The 20,060-nt window shown below is 36.7% G+C and overlaps 1 protein-coding gene across 1 annotated transcript in view; it reads left to right on the top strand.

Annotated features, from left to right (window-relative positions):
* Positions 1 to 741: 741 nt before the first annotated feature.
* RNF17 (ring finger protein 17) overlaps positions 742 to 20,060 on the top strand; it is a 42,159-nt gene continuing 22,840 nt past the window's right edge. The window contains exons 1-16 of the mRNA XM_088522297.1: positions 742 to 821; positions 1,477 to 1,568; positions 2,208 to 2,272; positions 3,328 to 3,383; positions 4,742 to 4,841; positions 5,993 to 6,073; positions 7,928 to 8,028; positions 8,836 to 9,007; positions 9,975 to 10,051; positions 11,055 to 11,129; positions 12,653 to 12,945; positions 14,965 to 15,042; positions 15,724 to 15,885; positions 16,859 to 17,048; positions 17,440 to 17,611; positions 18,879 to 19,069. Coding sequence (XP_088378423.1) covers positions 742 to 821; positions 1,477 to 1,568; positions 2,208 to 2,272; positions 3,328 to 3,383; positions 4,742 to 4,841; positions 5,993 to 6,073; positions 7,928 to 8,028; positions 8,836 to 9,007; positions 9,975 to 10,051; positions 11,055 to 11,129; positions 12,653 to 12,945; positions 14,965 to 15,042; positions 15,724 to 15,885; positions 16,859 to 17,048; positions 17,440 to 17,611; positions 18,879 to 19,069 — 1,985 coding nt within the window. The remainder of the gene's footprint in view (positions 822 to 1,476; positions 1,569 to 2,207; positions 2,273 to 3,327; positions 3,384 to 4,741; positions 4,842 to 5,992; positions 6,074 to 7,927; positions 8,029 to 8,835; positions 9,008 to 9,974; positions 10,052 to 11,054; positions 11,130 to 12,652; positions 12,946 to 14,964; positions 15,043 to 15,723; positions 15,886 to 16,858; positions 17,049 to 17,439; positions 17,612 to 18,878; positions 19,070 to 20,060) is intronic.

Here is a 20,060-nt window from a genome sequence, read left to right as displayed (position 1 = left end):
ATAGACAAAATGCGGGTAGCAAAACGCTGCAAACACTGCTCTTCTATTTTCATCTATTCTGCAAGTTGGGGAACGTTCCCGCGGCGTAGCAACTCGGAAACCACAATTTACAGGGAACTACCCCAGACCCGCGCTGCTCCACGCGCAGCTTCCCCTCCTCGGCGCTCAGGCGGGCGCGGCCGCGGGCGCCTCGCCGGTGGCGCCCCCGCGTGGCGCCGAGGGCAGCGCGCAGCCCCCGCGGGCCGCAGCAACAGCGGCCGGCCGCGCCGCGCCTCGCCCTGATTGGCTACGGCGAGAGCCCGCGCTGAGGAGGCGCTCGCTGATTGGCGGGGAAGGCGGAGTGGTCGTTGCGACACGTGCTGTGAGGTGAGGCGCCATTTTATGCAGCGGTTGCGTTGCTCGGTGCTCTCGGTGTGTCCGGGTTGGCGGCTCGCGCACCAGCTGCTTTGGGGCAGGGCGAATGTCGGGGGCTTCCCCGTGGGCATCTGCCTCGGCTCTGCTGGCCGCTGCCAGGGAAGAGCAGGGCTCCCGTCGAGTACCTGGATGGGTGGGTGGGGAAGGGGGTTCAGAGCACATGCAGATTTATGTTTTGTATGATTTGCTATCCTTTATTTTGTTTTTTTGCTTAGTAATTTCTGCTAAGTGGTGTAAGCGGCAGTATTTGGTCGAGTTTAGAAATGTGTATGTTAAAAGTGTATTTCTCTGTTTTTTTTTTTTTTTTTTTTGAAGTCTGATACCACGATGAATAGAAAGAAAGGGATCTTCTCAGTGGATGACAGTAATGAAGAAGAAATCGGTAGAAGAAAAGCGAGAGATAAAAAGTACGTGAATTTTGTGGTTACTGATTTGTATTTGTAAGTTCAGACCATGCAACAGGGAATGTTAGTAGATCTGGAAGTTAGTGTTTGTTCTGCAGTGTCAAGGATGAGTTCATTCTTGTTTAGTGTGTATGTGTGTAGTATGTTTGTGAAGCCTTTGCATTTTGGGTAGATTCAGATGAAAGACATTTTAAATGCATCTTGAGATGTCATTACATATTAAGTTACTAGGTTACTGACATCTGGTATTCATCCAAATAAAACTTAATTTCATGAAAATTCATAAAAGCTTAATTCACATAACTTGTTAAAACCATTTTTAGTTCAATGACTTTATAGAATGGATGTGACGAATTGTTCCACAGTAATTTTTCTCATGCTGCTTCTAGTTACCTAAGAAGTCTGTAATCATCTAAAAGCCCTATGTTAACTCATCCATGGGTACCAAATTTTAGTAAACTAGAGATTGCTATGTTTTTTTTCCCATAGAAAAGGGGAAGGATTTGTCTGTGTGCATTTTAATGGTGTTCATTAACTGCATGTTGCATCTATATAATGATATTTCATAAAAAGTGGGCAAGCTTCCTTATAAAAGAAATGAAAAGCAGTAGAATTCATGTTTAATTGATTTCTTTAAACTTTACTTTTACTTCTGAAGGCAACGTCTTAAAATACTAGGAAAGGATTTTACAGGACCAAATCACAGAAAGGGCGATTGCTGTCATATGTCAAGAGCTATGAATACGAAAGGTAAGACTTTTGGCTCTTATTTCCAATAATTCTGTGATGTGCAGTATTTATAATGTCCAAAATAGGCTGCCGCATTTGATTAATTCATCATTTATTTACTACATCCCCAGCGATTATTTAGAACAGTGAAAACCCTTTTGTTCTGCACCCCTTCCCCCCCCCTCCAATTTTTTCTTTTAAAACAAAACTTATTTGGGTGGTTGTCTTTTATGCTTGATTTTTTTATTTCCAGTAGTCTTAAAGTACTGATGAATTGCAGAATATGTTTTTTTTTCTGTACTACAGCTATGTATTTTAAATGTATATTTTCTGCTGCCTTTTTATTTTTTCCTTTATATGTTTATCGTACTGTGGAGGTAGGAGTAATATTATACAACCAATTATGCAGATGATAACCTAATAACTAAATAAATAAGAGAGTTTACAGGAAATTAAAGAAAGTACTAGTATTTATCTGTACTGCTATTCCTAGTTTTTAAACACTGTCATTGTAAAAGTCGGTGTCCAAATTTTTGATGTCATCAAGACTCAGTAGAAGACTCCCATAGAGATCATGTGTTGCTGTGTTTTTTGTGTGATTGCTGAAAATAGTCTCCAGTTATAATTTCAGTCAAGAATTTGGTTTGTTTGCTTTTACAGAGTCACGAGAAGAACTTCCTGAAAGGGATGAAGACACAGATGCTTTCGATTTGTCTTCTATTCAAGTAATTCTCAAGTTGTTCAGCATTCATTGTGATTGTTAGAAATAGTGATATTACAGAATACTTTGCATTCTCAATGAAAGTGACTGAAGCAAGTTCAGTTCCCCTTTTTCACTCCACCTCATGTATTGTAGGTGGACAAACTAATTTACTGTTGTCAGGAAATGTCTGTTGGAGATGTGTCTTGTTTTTAGAGCAGCTTCTCTTCATTAGCATTCCTGACAGTGCAGTGTGATTATGTAGTGCCCATCTAATGTCCGCAGCATTGTTTTAGAAATGTTACTTTACTGTTCTCCTTAGCGCCTGTTGTTGACTTCATCCTCTGCTGAAAATGATGTTTGTGTTTAAAAATGATTCTTCCCTTTCAGGTTACTAATAAAAAGATTAAAAACAGTAGCTTTTTTGTTACACAGTTGTATATAGTTTATGGTTGTCATTCTTTCTGCATTTATTAAAAAAAAAAATGCTGCTTGCGAATCCTTCCTGAATTGTGGCTTGCTAATACTATTTGTTCAAAGGAAACAACTCTTTCGGACAATTGGTAACTGCATTTTTACTACTATTTATGAATTAATATTTTGAATATGCAGAAGTTATGGTGTGACCACTTTGGCATTTCCATTACGAAATTCGGGTTTGTCTTTTATTGTAAAATACAAAAAGTGATTTTTTTCAAGAGAATTAAGCTTTCTAATGAAGTTCATGCAGTAATGGTAGAAGCATGCATTGGTTTTGCATTATAGTGTGAAAAATGCTAAGAGCAGACGTAAGAAATCAGTGTTGCTTTTACTAGGAACAATTCCTATTTAGTAGATGGGTGTTCTAATGGGTACAGAATTGAACCTGAAAAGTGTTTTTTTTAAACAACCTAGTTGTTCAAATGAACGGCAATTGCTTTGAAACTTGACTCTATTGAGGAATGGAGAGGGATTGAAGGTATAAACAGGCTGGTATGAAGACTTCTTTTTTTTTTTTTTTTTTTTTTTTTTTTTTTTTTTCCTGCAACTAGAATTTCATTCTGTAGTTCAACTTGCTTTACTTTTTTCCTCTGGATTTAGACCAAAGTTGATTTTAAACTTGGACTGCGCAGTGGAAACTCACCAAGGCTAACAAGGTAAACCTCTATTAACACACCCGTTCTCAATATGTTTTGATGTCATGACCAAATGTATTTCTAGTTGTTTGCTTAATTTCTGCATGTGATTTGAACTGTACTGATACTAATATATTCTCAGTATGTCCCCTGTAGCCTCCTCTCCCGCCACCTCCCTATCCCCTTTACCATCTGCTTAGATAACAAGGCAAGACTATAAGGATTTTATGCCAGCAAGTTTTTCTGTTAAGGTCATACCTACATTACTGTTTTCTGTTGCTTGTTTCTCTAGTCTGTGTGATTCTGATGAAAGACAGTCTTGAAGAGGATATCCTTTTGTCTGTTGATGCCCCTGCCATTGTCGTGGAGGTTTATGTTGAGATAAAAGGGAATAGCTCCAAGCCATTCTCATGGAGCTGTCCTAACTATGTAAGGAGGATAGGGAAATTATCTCTTCTGAGTGAGGTGCTTCAAGTCACATAATGCTAGGCTTGCTCAAAATAAAATACTCAGTTTCTCATGTATAACTGTCAACTTCTACAGTACTATTCTGTGAATCCTCTGTATTGGAAAAAATGAGCACAGAATGAAAGTTCCTCCTTGCAATTATTGATTAACGCAGGCTTGCTGTGGACCTGACAGGTCAAGTCTGTGCGCTTTGTAGAAGGGGGGGGAGGGGTGATAATAAGAGAGAATTTAAGAGCCTTGCTAATTGATTGTCAGTTTGTAAATATTTTGTACAAAAATTCTGTTGTAAAAAATCGTTGTAATATAATGTCACATGCTCTGAAATTAACAACCCAATCAAAGTTGAAACACAGGAAGTTCCATCTCCATGTGAGGAAGAACTTCTTTCCTGTGATGGTGACAGAGCCCTGGAACAGGCTGCCCAGAGAGGTTGTGGAGTCTCCTTCTCTGGAGATCTTCCAAACCCGCCTGGATGCCACCCTGTGCCACGTGCTCTAGGTGTCCCTGCTGGAGCAGGGGGTTGGACTAGATGATCTCTAGAGGTCCCTTCCAACCTCAACCATCCTGTGATTCTGTGATCTATAAGAAACTACTTGGAACGCAAATATGACATTAATCCTAATGCATTTTGCTCTCAACAAGGGTAAAAGTCATTCCTACCTCCAAAGATTCATTCTGCCTTGTCAGAATTGCGATGTGTAAAGCTTTTTGCTAAAGGTGATTTTTAAAATGAAGCTACTAGAAAGGAGGAGATCTCTTGAATAATGAGGCATCTCTAGTGCCATATCCTTAAAGTCTAGTTTTTAGAAGTATGGGTGATTTTGGAAATACTCAATTGTGTGTAAAGCAGCTTCTAGAAGCTTGTTAATTAATTTAAGCGTAGGATTTTATATTATAGTTTCATTTTTCAGGCTCTTCAGTCAGGATACCAAAGAGAAAAGCGCTCATCGTCCGGTTTCTTCAGATGGTGGGTGGGAATTCAAACCAGTTTTAACCCCACCAGTAGACATGGTGCGTTAATGTTAAATTACATTTTATTCTCATTTATTATTTGTGCATAGGCATAGTTAATACTCGTTAAGATATAGAGATTGCATCTCTGTTACACATCATGACAGAGCTTCATTCTGTATCTTACAAAGGAATTGAAGTGCAAGCAACCACAGCATCAATAGAATAAAAAACAAACCAAACTAGATCACAGCCAGGGAGGGCTAATGTGCTTAGGTGCTATGAAACTATATATTTTGAATTTAGGTGTTTAAAAAGACACCTGAAGCTTCATAATGTGTACTTTTTAACTTCTGTTAAGAATTTTCTAATCGGACCTTTCTGAATGACTTTGAAGTGCTGGGTCAGGTGAACTAGTTTTGTTGCCACCTGGTGGAGTCTTAAAATGACAGAGCTCAACTGACTGTTATATTCTTTACTAGTCATGATTTCTTGCTGGAAGGTTATGCTGTGCAGTTAGCTTGAAAGATGCATAATTTGTAAATTACATCAATTTCTAATGTAGTTTTGTTATGGTGCCCATTAAAGTTTAAAAATGGTTTTACTTTCTGAACATTCATTGATTTTTTTTTTTTATTATTTTTGATTTTTTTATTTTTTTTTATTACAACACCAGTTACTCATAATACTGGCTTTAGTAGTGCCAGTGATAGAGTAAATCCCTTCCATTCACTTCTGTGCTCATTCGAGAACCAAGTTTATTACCATCTTCTCCTTCATTAGCATGAAACTGGGAGCTTACTGCATATTTTTCTTATTGCTGTGTTTTTTGTGATGATGTTCCCCAAATGCAATTCCTAAATACTTTCTTTGCTCTTTTGTACAGTGTTTGCATTTTTTACTCTAACCTGCTTTCTTTGCTCAGTGTTTGCTGTGCTTATGGCCTTGCATTCTTTTTATTTGATCAGATTTCTTGATTTGTGTAAATAAATGTATGCATTTAATGGGGGGAAGAAATCAAAATCCTTGTTTCAGAGATACTGATAATGAAAACAGTCTCAGTCTAAAAGTGTAATTCGGTGAGGCAGTGTTCTGTTTCCTGCTGTAGAGCTACTCGGAGCCTTGCACAGATTCAGTCATTGACTCTGGGTGCTAATTAATTAGAAATGGTAAATAATTGTAACCTACTCTTTGGCAAATTTTTTCACCAGGACAGCAAAACTATGGAAGATATTGATGAAGCTTTGTGGATAGCCGTTTGTAATCTTGGCCACTTAAAAGATGCAGATGAGGTGAGTGGAAATAAATCTTTAAATATTAAATCTTATCTTTGATTAAAGCTTTTTGTTTTGAGTCACTCAAAAACATGTTCATGCCCTTACTGCCTTTGTAGTGTCTGCCCCTTAACTTTTGGTATTATTTTTTTGGAATGTGCAGCATTAAGCTCCAGAGTATACAAAGTACCTGAGCCTGTGCTTTGCTTGGACATACAGATGGACCCAGTGATTTCAACAGACCTGTATATAAGCCACCTTTTAAGTACTAGGTTGTGTTTCCTTGCATTAGGGTGAAGTGCAGCTTGCTTTTTAAATTCTAACAGCTAAGCTAACTCCAGTTTCCTTGTGCCTCCTTTTGGATATAAAGATGGAAAATAAATTGTTGACAATGGAGATGATAATTCTTTAAAATAAAATGATGATGTAGTCATGCATTTTTGTATGCAGAAAATAAAACAGGAAAAAAAATCCTGAAATAATTGGATAATGCTCTTTTTTTAAAAAAAAAAAAAAAAAAAAAAAAAAAAAGCTTTATTAGATATAAGCTTCTGTGAACTTCTTTGTGTTGATTGTTTCTTTCAACTTTATATTTAGCATGCTCAGGAAAAGCTTGTATCGTTTGCTGTTTACAGACATTTATACATGCATTTTAAAGGCACAAAAATCTTTTATGGCCCCAAAAAACTAAGGCAAAATCATTCTAGTATGGCTTGCATGAATTCACGAATTCTCCTTAAACATTGTTTTCCATTTCCTCTGCAGTTTGTTTCTGTAATGGCTGATCTGTCATCTTACAAAAACTGGGCTTTGGTTATTTTTATAGCTAATGCACACAACTGTATCTGCCAGCAGCTTCTCAGGAAAGGCTTAGCTTAGTATTAGCTTCTCTCTCTCTCTCTCTTATTTTATTTTCTTTTTCGCTTCTTTTTCGCTTCTTTTTCGCTTCTTTTTCGCTTCTTTTTCGCTTCTTTTTCGCTTCTTTTTCGCTTCTTTTTCGCTTCTTTTTCGCTTCTTTTTCGCTTCTTTTTCGCTTCTTTTTCGCTTCTTTTTCGCTTCTTTTTCGCTTCTTTTTCGCTTCTTTTTCGCTTCTTTTTCGCTTCTTTTTCGCTTCTTTTTCGCTTCTTTTTCGCTTCTTTTTCGCTTCTTTTTCGCTTCTTTTTCGCTTCTTTTTCGCTTCTTTTTCGCTTCTTTTTCGCTTCTTTTTCGCTTCTTTTTCGCTTCTTTTTCGCTTCTTTTTCGCTTCTTTTTCGCTTCTACATATGGCTACTAAATGTAACTGCAGCAGCAGAGAACTGATCCTTAGGAAGAGGAAAAAAAAATGTTTCCTTAGTGCTCACAGTAAGTTTAAAAAACAGTAGGAATCATAGGGTGATAATTACCTGTGCACGCTGCTGTATTAGAAAGTCAAGTAAGGAAAGTGAGGCCTTGGGTCCGAGACAGGAGGATACCTCCTGACTGTTCAACCTAAAGACTTTGATTGTCATGATGCAGGCAGTGTGAGCTGATTTGAGCTAAGAGAAAACAAAAGAATGGGTGAGTTCTATTTTTCTCTGTTGTATTTTGTAGTTACCCTCTGTAGCTATAATAGTTATCCTCTGTCCGTGCTGAGGGCTGGTAGTGCAAAGAATAGTAGTTGTGCTAACAGGTAACAGTGCTGGAAACTGAAGGTTGAATCCTTGCGCTGTGGGTCTTTTGGGACTTTGTGTTTGTTTTTGGTCAAGTCCAACCACACTGGGATTTGCTCTTGTTTCTGCTGGAGTGTTTGTCACTCTCTTTCAGTTCATTGATTCATTTGTTCTGAATAAAACCAGAAATACTAATGTGCAAACAATGAGTGAATGAATGTTTGTTTTATATTGAATGCAACAGATGCTGAAGTATTTGGAATTGAAAGTGAAACAGGAAGGAGATAAGGTGGCAGAAATTGCGGATAGAATATTTGATGAACTTATTACTTCCCTCCAGTCAAGGTAATGTTCTGGTTTGTTGTGCTGGGAGTGAAGGTGAGTTCTTGCATTGCATCTTGAATTTTTTACAATTCAACTTAAAAATATGTAATTCTAAATTAAATTACAGTTTTCCTTAAAATAGTATTTGATTAATTTTTAATCTTTGCGCAGCTTTTTTGTGCATTCATAATGCGCAAGGAGCTATTTTGTGTGGCTGGAAAAAGCTAACATACATAGCCTCTGTTAATAATTGAATAGTCTTATTGATGTCTGTTGCCTGAAATATCTTGATTCTGAAGGTACCGTTGATAGTACAATTAAGAGATGAACGGTGTGGAAACTAAGAATAACTTCAAAAACTAACTTTCTGAAAATCTTCCATCTTAAGGAGCCCAAGGACCTTTTTAATGCTTTATGTTGAAGAGTATTTGTATCTTCAGATTTATGTGTAGCAAAGCTTAGTGTCAGATGCTTAGTATCACAGGCCCTTCTGAGATCTTGATAAACTGGATTATAGAATTTAGGCTTTTAGTCTGCAGTTTAATGTATATGGAGAAACCTGCACATCTGGAGGCTTGACTGGAAGAGATTTTGTTTCGTTTTTAACAGAAAAGATATCTCCAAAAGATAAGGCTCTTAAATTTTTTGGTTAACCTGAATTTTATTTCAGACTTCCATGTTTCTACTTAACATCACTGTATCAGGAAAGCCATGGTTCAGTTTGAAATGTGTCCAGTTAGTATTCTGGTAGAGCTTTACAGTTGAAGTTTGAATCTGCATTGCTCAGTGCTTACTAGCTTCTGAAAAGTAATGTTGCTTTTAATACAGGAAAAGAAAATTGTATGCAGAGTTATTGATGAATATTGACAGTTACAGTGCAGAAGTTGCCAAGGCTAAACAGTATATTGAAGAGAAGAAAAATTGCTTGATTGGTGCTGTTAGGATTGCAAAGGAACTAAAAATTACACCTTCTGTAAGAACCTACTGTGATCTGGCTCAGGTAATTAAGTTCTTGCACCATGAAGTAACTTAACTGCTACATCCAAATAGCTGTTGAAAGTTATGATTATCCATCTTGCTTTATGAGACTCTTGCAGTAAAATATTCTGTAGTCCCCCATGCCCCTCTAACTCTCCCCTCCCCTCAACCAGTCTAAATTTGGTTCTGGTCATGAATTGGGATGGGTTGATTGACTCGTAACAAAAAGATGGTGTTTGTCCCTAAAGAGCTTGCTATCTGAAACAGTAAACGGAAAGGTGGGACAGGGAAACAGTGACCCATCGGAGCAGTGGGCCTTTCCTACTCTACTGTTCTTCCTCCCCATCGTATCTGCTGTTCGTAGAAACACAGCATACCTGCTGCAGTGTATCGGACCAAAGGCCCATCTAAGGAAGTCTCTTCTTTGTGATAGCAGGCAGGGAAAGATGCTCAAGCAGGGTCACCTGGAGAAAATTGTTGAAGATCTCCAAGGAAGGAGACTCTGTTATTTCTCTGGGCAACCTGTTCCGGTATTCCATTGTCCTTCAAAATTAAGTTAAGATATAGTTAAAAGGTAGTTGCTTGTTTGCTTATCTTCAGACAGAACTTCCTGTGTTCAGTTTGTATCTGTTACCTCTTATCCTATTGCACACAGCACTGCAAAGACCCTGATACCACTCCCTTTATACTCTCCCTTCAAGTACTTATGCGCACAAATAAGAGTCCCCCCTCTTCTTCAGGCTGAACAGTTTTGATTTCTAGTTATATTCTATGGTTAGAAAAAAATGCTAGTGTTAGGTCTTAAGTGATATAAGAAAACATGTTGAGAACAAGTGGACTGGCTGTGACCTAAATTAAGATCAGCTATAGATGAGTAAATTTTTATTTTTCTGTAGAACTCAAAATGTCAAATTCTGATTATGTCTGGTTGTAGATAAGATGTCTGCTTATTGTATAATAGAAACTAAAACTGCATTTATTAATTTCAGATTATTCATAATCTAAAGTTGACAGTTGAGGATGAGCTTTCAAGGGTGAATAGTTTGAAGGAGAAAACATCTTTAAGGTAAATGGGAAGGTAGATGGATGCACCACTTATGTCAGTGACAAAAGCTGTCGAGTTAAGCCGTGCAAATCAAGCTGTTTCACTTGCTGTATTTTAGAAAATGTTACTAGTCCAGGTGTATATATAAACATACTGTTAAAAATGCACAGTATCTTTCATCTGAGACATCTGAGGGAAAAGACATGGTGCACATACAGTAGTGTGCTATGTAAAATGAAAATGTCCCTGCATTTGAAAAAAAAACATTTATCAGGCTTCTAACATTTTTAACGTTTTCCTCTTCGCTGATGAGTAGAAAAAAAAATGAGGTAACAACCTAAGTCTTAGACACTTTCATCTTCAACAAAGACTTGAATGCCTTAAATACTTCTTGTGGCACAGATCTCTGAGAAAAAAATTGTGGTAACTGTTTACCATGGTACCCTTCTTAGAAATTACAAACATACAATTTCTCTACCTGAATGTTAGGAAAAGAGCAGCCTGTACAGTTTGGTAGGAGGAGTTGTCAGAGCACTGCAGTGACAGTACATATAGGGTATAGAAATGTTAAAAAGTAAGGATGTTTTCAGGTTATGGGCTTGTTGATGTTTTATTTGATGGATTCTTATCCATCAAACAAGAGCTAGTGCTAGTGAGGGAAAATTTGATAAAATTAAACTTGTTGTGGATGAGAACTCCATAAATAAATAATTACTGGAGTAATGTGTGTCTATGTGTGTGCAAGATTATGCTAGAAGAGCTTTTAAGTATAAATGTGAAGATAAATGAGCAGCCAAATCTGTTGTTAATAGGATGTTAACATGTCAAGTTTCCTTGCTCTTTTGGTCCACAGGTGAAAGAATGAAATAAATAATTAACCTTTTTTTCTTTTTCTTTTTTTTTTTTCCCTCTCATGCCTTTTCATATGCCATGGGGAATTTGGGGGAATTTGAGGAATATGTCATAAAGTGTCAGTGATTTAGATAATCATGGTGACTTTCATAATGTTGCTTTTCTCTTCTAGTCTCTTTATGAATACTGATGAGATTACAGCTTTGTTAAAAAATATGGGGAAGATTGAATGGGGAAAAACGACAAAGTAAGCATTCTTTTAATAAAGAGGATGTGTGTAGTAATTAACCTAGTCTTCTAGTAGTTGAATATTTATTAGAGATTAATTTAAAAATAGTCTGTGTATACTTCTGAGAGTATGATGACAGGCCAAAGCAAAACTTCAGATGTTGGCATTTTTGTTGGCATTTAATTTAAAACAGTGGTGATGTTTGTTTGATCTGATAATTCACCCAGTTATTTTCTCTGTCCTGTAAGTTATGTACTGAAGACTTCAATGATAGATGTTGTTATAGCTGTAGCATTTAATGTTATAATGGAGATGTTTGTAATTTTAGTATATAAATACTGCTTTATGCGTATATAAACGCATCTGGAAAATCTACAGCAAAAGCTGAAGTTTGTAGTATTTCTGCTTCACAATCTAAATATTAATTATGGAAAATGTCAAAATAATTTACTTAAGGTTAATCTGAACCAGAAGAAAAAAATACTTTTAATTAGATACTTCTACTTTTCCTTCATTATTTGACAAAAACTTGTGAAAACAAACAGAATAGAATTACTGTTTAAATATAATGCAGGCCAATTGTTATCACTGATAATCTGAGAAAGGGTTTTCACATACTGTAATAATATTTGGAAATCCTGCGGATTACAGTACAGAGTACCTGTCAGCAGAAGGACATCTAGTATACCTTTTGTTTCTAAAATAAACTGTTATTACTTTTGTTTTCAAATAGTTCATTATTACTTCTGGATTATGTTTGGTCATGTAAGCAGGGGCAGCTCATGTTTTGTACTGGCCCATCTGCAAGGATAAAAGGAGGATTTCTTCTGGAGAGAGATGATGAACTAAATTCTGCATACTGTCTAGCAGTTTGCAGGCTGTTCTTGGAATCTCTTCAAAGAATACTGGCTCTCTATCTGAGACTTACATTGGCAAAAGTGTTAAAAATGTTTTAAGGAAATCCTGTTTGTGTACAATGGGTTGAATCAATCTGTGTTTCTCTCTTGTATGTTCATGGTGTGAGGAATCTCCCGTGGTGACATATATTACAGTTTGGAGTAACCCAGAGAGTCTTGAAAGAATGCTGTAAAAAATTGTTCTTTCAATATGAAACATGAAGTACAGTGTCGCACAAAGTTCTATGCTCCATAGTCTATAGTATAAAGTGGTCCCTCCTTAAAAAAGGTTAAGAGAAAGCAAAGAGAAAGTTGGGAAAGATAATTCCCAGAGTGGTCTAGTTCTTTCTCCTTTCTAGGATTCAGATAGTTTTACTGTTTTGTTGTCATAGTATACAAAAACATCTCTTTTTTTTTTTGAGAAATATGATTTTTAATTGATTTTTTTGTATATTCTTTTTTATTTTATTGATTCTTTTTTATTGAAAGAATTTCAAAATATTGAAATAAATTTTGCTGTCTCAAACATTTTTTCCCTTATAAAAATGGATCACAATACTATGCAAATACCTCATAAAAAAGTGCTTTGACTTAACTGCTGCTTTGAAAACAAAACCCAGTTCTTTAATTCCTGTCTCTGAATAGATGTATTCCGAAATACAGTGAAGACAGTGCACAACACGTTCTCAGGTCTGATGATAAAGAAGAAATACCTCCAGGCTGTGACACTCATCTTTCCTTAGACAATACCTTTCCAGCACTTACCAGAGAAAGGAAAATAAAGACTTTTGGAAAACTTGGTGTTGATAGAGAAGTGAAAAACACACGAGTACAAGAGCTACTTACCATGATACATCATCAGAATATTCCTGTTCTGCCCAAGACTCTGTCCAGCCCTGATGTCATAATAGAAGAAATAATTGAAGATGATGAGGAAGGTAAGTTGCTTAACACCTGATGCTTTTGATTTTTGGTGGTTGATTATAATGTCGTTTATCCATAGCCTGTTTGTGGTCAAACTCGGCACTCTTACAGAGTCTTTCATGGCTGCTGCATTCACTTGCCATTACTTTGACCTTCTGTGGTTTCTTCTTTTTTTTTTTTTTTAAACTTCTATTTTCTTAACTTAGTGAAAACATTCTTACTGCTTATCTCAAGTGGCTGTCACAGGTCTGTCGTCTTGGATAAGTGTGTTTGACGGTCTTTAGTTGTCAAGATCCTTCCTGGAGTTTCTGGCATTGTCTTACCTTAACTTGCAACAACAGGAAGTTTGTCTGCTTGTCAGTTCTTCTCTGGCCTAATGAGTAGAGTGTAGCTGGTGCCAAGGAAGTGATTATAGGCTCCATGAGACTACACTGGCATGCTGCATTCAGTTTTGGTCCCTGCTGAAAGTCACTGGCCTGCTGCAGCAAGTTTCAAAAGGCAGACAAGGTACCGGAGGTGCATGAACTTGGCAGACCAAGGCATTTAACTCTTGAGGAAAGGAACTAGGCCTTTAATTACAGGGATCCCACTAGGTAGAGGAACATCGCTTCACCAAACACATGCTGAGTGTCAGTCTTTCACATACTAGGTTAAGGAAAACAGTAAAAAAAATTTCTTTTACATGCAAGTTAAATCTGTTGGGTTAGTCTGGAGTCCCAGAACAGAAGACTCTTGTCAGGTGTAAGCCCATTGAGGATAAAAGATTCATATTCAGAAAACTCACAGTTGCTGGTGCCGCAACCAATGCCAGAATGCCAAAAGATTGCATTCTTTTAATCTAGACCTGGAAAGAAGAATTAAAAGAAAATATGCTCGTCGTGGTTTTATTTGAGGCTAACCTTTTTTCAGACATTCTCTTCCGAAGTGTGCAAGGGGACATTCCTCCATAATGTAACAGCAACGTTCAACTTACTGTGGTCCTCAAAGGTTTCAGAAACGCAAACACAATCTTTGTTTTCTGTTAACTTTGTCAACTCTTCTTACAGTGCAGTAGCAGATTTGCAGGTTTACTATCTCTTCATTGACTTTACCATGCCAAAATAAGAGTGATAAAGGCTCCCTACATTGGTGTTGGTGCATTGCCTATTTCTAGTTTTGTTTCTGTGCCTCCTTTTCCTTCTTGGGAATCTTTTTAGTGCATTGTGCACACACACATTTTCTTCTGGTGAAATATATTTTCCGTAGTGATACCAGCGTCTTGCACCTATGAGCCAAAATGGTGATATAAATAATAAAAATTAGTGCTTTGGAAACAGAGTATTGGTTTATAACACTCCACTTTGAGGACATGTACTTGAGTTTTATGACCATACCATAAAACAAGGAATACTTGTGATATGTGGTTATCTTAGAGCAATGCCATTGAGCATCACATATGAGCCCTGAATAGGGAAATAATAAGTTTAGGAATGTTCTGGGGAAGTTAGATATTTTCTTTGTATAAGTCTCAAATTTTAGGTGACTAAATCAATTCCAGATTTTTCTTTGACTGTTTTTGAGAATGAGTGAGGTACCAGAATACTAAGCAGCTCATGCAGTACCCGTTTTTAGAGAAAATGAAAGGATACCCTTGGGAATTAGTGATAAATTCAATTTTCATTTACAGAAGGAAATTCATGTGATGTAAATTTTAGAGCTTGGGTGCACCCATCAAAAACTTACTCCAAAATCCCAGTGGACCTCACAACACATTTAAGGAATTCCTGCTTTGACGAACTGGCATGTAATGCAGGTTATGCATGTCCTGGATGGCGTTTAGTTTTTCTGGTAGTTTGATAATCTTGTAATTAGCACATGGACCGGCCATGTGCATGTTCCTCATAATGTGCATCTGTTTTAGCCACATCAGGTATGAAATTTTATTCCTCCTCAGTATCCTACAAAATCCTTAATTTCTCTTTAATGTATTTGACTTTATGTATACATACATTAACTAACCTAATTTATTAAACTTTTAAAACAATAAAAAACAGAGCTTACTGCAGAATTACCTGAAGATGAACACAGGAAGAAACTCTTCAAGAAGGAAACACCTCTGGAGTACAAACCCGGTTAGTGGTTTTTACTTGTATGTTAAATGGCTTAGTTTGTGGTGTAGTGTATTTTTTGTTTGTTTGTTTTTTAACTAAGTCTGGCTAAGATCTCATGTTGAAGGGTCATGTTTTATGGAGTTGTTGGAGAAGACACTGAAATTGAGTGCTAATAAGTATGTTCAACTCTCCTGGTTGGGATCAGAAATGTATTATGAAGCAGATGACCTGATCTTTCCTAGTTAGCATGTTTTTGCTCTTCTGCAAGAGCAGTCTTGGGATATGTGAACTGAATTTCTTCGAGATAAAACTAGTCTAAAGCTGCTCTTGATACCTGCTGTGTTGCTCTATAAGTCCACTTGCTCCTTGAAAACGAAGGTGTTATCTTTAAGATTGGCCATAAAACCACTTATTTTGAAGCTGCAATACAGTGCAGTGCAGAAGCTACAGTGAGTGAGCTTTTTGTCCTGTCAGGTAGCTCAAAGCAGGTAGATCTTGCTTTTTATTCAGAAGAGGATTTAATCAGAGAAGAGAATGTAATTAGTTTGAAATGAGTGTAAGCAGACTGCTGTTGTGATTAGACTATTTGAGGTAATAAGAGGTGTCATCGTAACAGAGACAACATAAACCTAATCGGACATGTGTAGCAGTATCCGTTACATTGCTTTGGCTGTATTTGACAACTGCTCGTGTCTTTTTCAGGCTCTGCAGAACTCGTGTTTGTAAGCCACGTTATAAATCCATGCCACTTCTATATTCGGAGATATTCACAGAAGAAAGTAGCAGTTGTTTTGGAGAAGAAATTGAAAACTTTTTGTTGTAGTATGAGTTCCTATCTCTCACCTTCAGATGTTTTGGAAATAGGTAAATTACTAATTTTTTTGAGGCCTACATTAGCTTAAAATCTTGCAGTATTTCTTCCATAGTACCTGCTCTAGAAGGCTTTTAGAAAACTGACAAAAATTATGTAATAATCTGAATAGACAATGAAATTGAATATTGCTATGGAATGTATCGGTAGTTTTATTCTAGCAATAAATACTAGATTCGGAGACTAAATCTGAGCTAGGGAATGTTATGCACAAGTTGGGAGCTTGTGGAATATTTAGTTCTAAGTGTTTTGATGTTGAGATTGTCCGGCACTGGGTTGGAAAGGAGATCTGTTTCTTTCCAGATCTCAGTAAGAAAGAACACCCACTCCTTACACTTAGATATAATGCAATGCTTAATCAGAATATTCCGAGACAGAAGTGAAATACACTGTCAACAAGTAAAATTTTGTCTAGTGCCAAGTGGGAGCTGTCTGTGGGTTCCTCCATTCAGAGTTAGCTGACCAAGTTTATCCTACAGCCAAGGGATACTGTGCGACGCAGCACAGGCCTGTCCCTCTTCAGGTAAACTGCTCTGGGAATGGCTTAAGTCCTCACTGTACAGTGGCTTTCCTGGTTAGGATCACTGCAGAGACTTTTAAAGTGTTTTTTTCCATGATGGATTTTTTTATTTAATGTGAACTTAACTTTTTGCAGATAAACCAGATTTTCATGTGTTTGGGTGTTTCAATAATAGGTATAGAAAGCTTTCCAGGAGTTTTTCTTAATGCAACTTAACAACCTCCCAGCTGTACAGGCATTGTGTAAATGAAACTGGGGAGAAGACTTGTGCTGGATATCAACCAAGTTTTTTAATGTCTCTGTATGTCTATTTTGTTGATAGCACTCTTCTACCTCTGCAAAAGAGTGGAAGCAATAGAAGGTTACTTAGAACTGCAAAAATAATACTTAGAATGTGGAATATCTATAAGTGTTGTTTGGTCTGTTCTTCATTTGCTTTTCTATAGGTGGTAGAACTTTTATTAAGAGTAAAGAAACTGGAGTGTGGTGCCGTGGAACTATCACTGAACTGGTTCCCCTAAAAAGTAAAAATGCAAGGAAACCTGGTGATCCAATAAGATACAGACTTTGCGATATTGCAGTGATGGAAGTGTTTCTGATCGATTTTGGGAGTTCTGAAGTTTTAATTTTTTCAAGGTATGTTTACAGAGTTACAGAGTGCTGTTTGTCTGCAATTGTTATCCTTTGTAGTTTCTCAGGAGGATCTCCTAAGAAACAAATCCTTAATCAGTAAATAAGCTTCAGGCAAGCTGATAACAAATATCTAGGTGACACCAATTTTTTTTTTAATGTAAAATGTGTCTCTGAAAAAAGTGGAAGTGTACGTAGGTACGCAAATGAACATTTCACACATTGAAATGTTCAACTGAAACTTGTATTGTGGAAGGAATGTGCAATTCCTGAATGTTTAAGAACAAGAAATGCATTTTATTCGGATACTGAGCTTTCTCATGACATTATACCAGTTTATTAAATAAAGTTTGAGTTTGCTCTTCTTTCAGACTAACGCTGCTTTTATTCCCACTAGCAATAAGTATGTTCCAGTTGAAATACCTGAAACTTCTGCTTTGCAAATTATTGACACAGATGACATTTGTTTGTTTATAAGAAAACCAGATCAGCACATTGAGGCACAACTTGCGGCTATCCCTCCTTTAGCAGTGCTGTGTTCACTGAAAGATATTGTTCCAAAAAATGCAGTAAGTAAAAGCTGTTCCTGCCATTTCATGAGAATTTTTTTCTGCTGAGAAAGTTATGCTAAAGAATTTAAATACATAATTTATGCTAATCATCTTGTATAAAAAGAAAAAAAGAGGATTGAAGATATATATAAATATATTCCATATTTAATATAAAATGTAGCTAGAAAGCAAACAGCTTGCAGATAGCTGTCTTAAAAAACTCTGTGTTTGCAATGATAATGTTGTAGGTTTAAACCTCTTTTTAGAGATGTGCTTCTGTGGAGTTCAAAAACATTATAGAAATGAATTTCTTATGGCTATCTGATAGCTTCATGCAATTAGCAGCTTTGAAAAATAATTGATATTGAGAAGTAATGGTTTTAGTCATTCAAGGAGCCTGCTGAGTTGTCTTTTACTTAAAATTGTGTGTCCTACATTTAAAAAGTGTCATTTTTCTTCTTTTCATATAAAACATAACTAGCAACTTTTCAGCCTTTATTTCCCTAGGAGAGGATGTGAATCACAGCTTTTTTCTTCAATGTTCACTCTTATTTATTGTTTATTATTATTGCAGCTTTTTTCTAACTTTGCTTTCACAGGGGAAGGCATATTCCAACCCAGCTGTGTATTTCTGACAATGTAACTGTTGTCTTCTGCTGTCTTTTAGCAGTCTGAGATTATCTGAAATTCCTTTAAATAAGATAAGTCTGGAACAAACTTCATAAACCTGGATAAAATGTCCCCCCTTGCGGGCTTGGTTCATCAAACCTAAAAAGCACAGATTTGAAGTATCAAATGAAAAATGCGTTAATTTTGATTTAATAGATTTAAGTTTAGACGAGCTGTATCAAGGTAGATAAAGTGGCACAAGGATGTTGTGGAAAGATGGAATGTATAAGTTGAATGAACAGCTATAGCATATAGTGCATCTATGTAAAGGTAGCAAAGGGAAAGAATAACTTTCAGAGAACTTAGAGCAGAAATGTAAACAATAGGTAAAGCTGCATGTGATGATTCTAGTTTGTCAGGAAAATAGAAGAGTTTAAAGAAAGGATGGTATAAATTACAACTGTTGGATTCAATTTTATACAGTTAAAATCTTCGTAAATTCGTCATAGAGAATACTGTCTCATGTTTTCCAGGCTATGGACTAGACAATAGGTCTCCGAAGTGAGTTCCGTTATTTCATATGTATGGGTCTGTGTGTATCGACTTCCTTGCTCCCCTTCACACACGTTTGATTTGGAAGTCCCAGACATCTTGAATATTTTTTTCTTTAACGCAGAGTGAAGGTTGGGGACAGGAAGCAAAGACAGAATTTTTGAAAATGGTAAATAATAAAGTTGTTTTAATGAGCATATTTAGAGAAGAAGACGGTGTGCTCATTGTGGATCTGAAAAAACCTCCGTTTAATAAAATAAGCAATAATATGCCAGTGTCTCTCAAGGATGCTTTGGTTTTTTTGGACTTGGCGAGGTAAGTGTTTTCGTTTAGTTTATGCTCTCTGGGTCATAGTGATGATTACATAATACATTTAAAATAAAGACATTTACCAAGCAAATTATTTTTGTAAAGATTAGTAAATGTTTAGCAATATCTGACCCTAACTTTTGGCTTAGTGACCTCCAGGGTCCCTGATCTGACCACTGGTCATCACTAATCTGACCTTTGCATACTATATTGCAAACTTATATGTTGGAAACATTGTTACGTATTCTTTTTCCCTACTGGGGATAGAAATAAAGTTGCTATATAAGCTTGATCAATGGCAGGGGTGTGAAAAGATAAACTATTAGGGCCCCCAATGGCAGTAAAGTGTGCAAAAATCGGTCCTGATCTTCATTTGGTTGGTGTCAATGTGTTCGCTTTGAATTAGCCATGTGATGTGTAGGGACATATGGGGTACAAGGGAAGCTGTTTGGGAGCAGACCAGAAGAAAGCTGCTTTGGAGGGACCAGTGGAGATCTGCAGGCAGCAGATAGAGAAGAACATGAGTGTTAGATTTGGCATTTTTGTGCAGGGATGGGATATGCAAATCTGTAGGAAACTACGGTTTGTTCCACTGCACACTGAGCAACTTGTTTATATTTGTAAATATTTACTCATCTTGAAGAGATCGGTGAGAAGCATTTTCCTCTAATAACCTGACTTTCATTTTTCTTGTAAGTGAGGGAAAGGAAATCTCAAAATCGTTTTGTCAATGTAGCAAGTTCTGTTCTTTTGCTTTAAGTTTTTTAAACAATTTAAATGTTCGATGCTCTTTTCTCAATGACCAAATCTACTTTAGGGCCAGCCGTATTACATTTGTCAAGGGAGAAGCACTAGGGTAGAGAAAATTGCACAGGCTGCAAAAAAGAAGGTTGAGACTGTTCATACAGATGTGCATGAGCTTGTTTTTAAGAGACTGTTCCATATTTTTTTTCATATGAAATTTCATATCTAGATTTAAAAGGCTTCCTGTTTAGTT

Source organism: Tinamus guttatus, unplaced genomic scaffold (assembly GCF_059628265.1).
Source record: "Tinamus guttatus ecotype Peru unplaced genomic scaffold, ASM5962826v1 Tinamus_guttatus_pri_ptg000150l, whole genome shotgun sequence".
NCBI classification, from domain to species: Eukaryota; Metazoa; Chordata; class Aves; order Tinamiformes; family Tinamidae; genus Tinamus; species Tinamus guttatus.
This window is presented reverse-complemented; position numbering and strand designations above follow the sequence as displayed.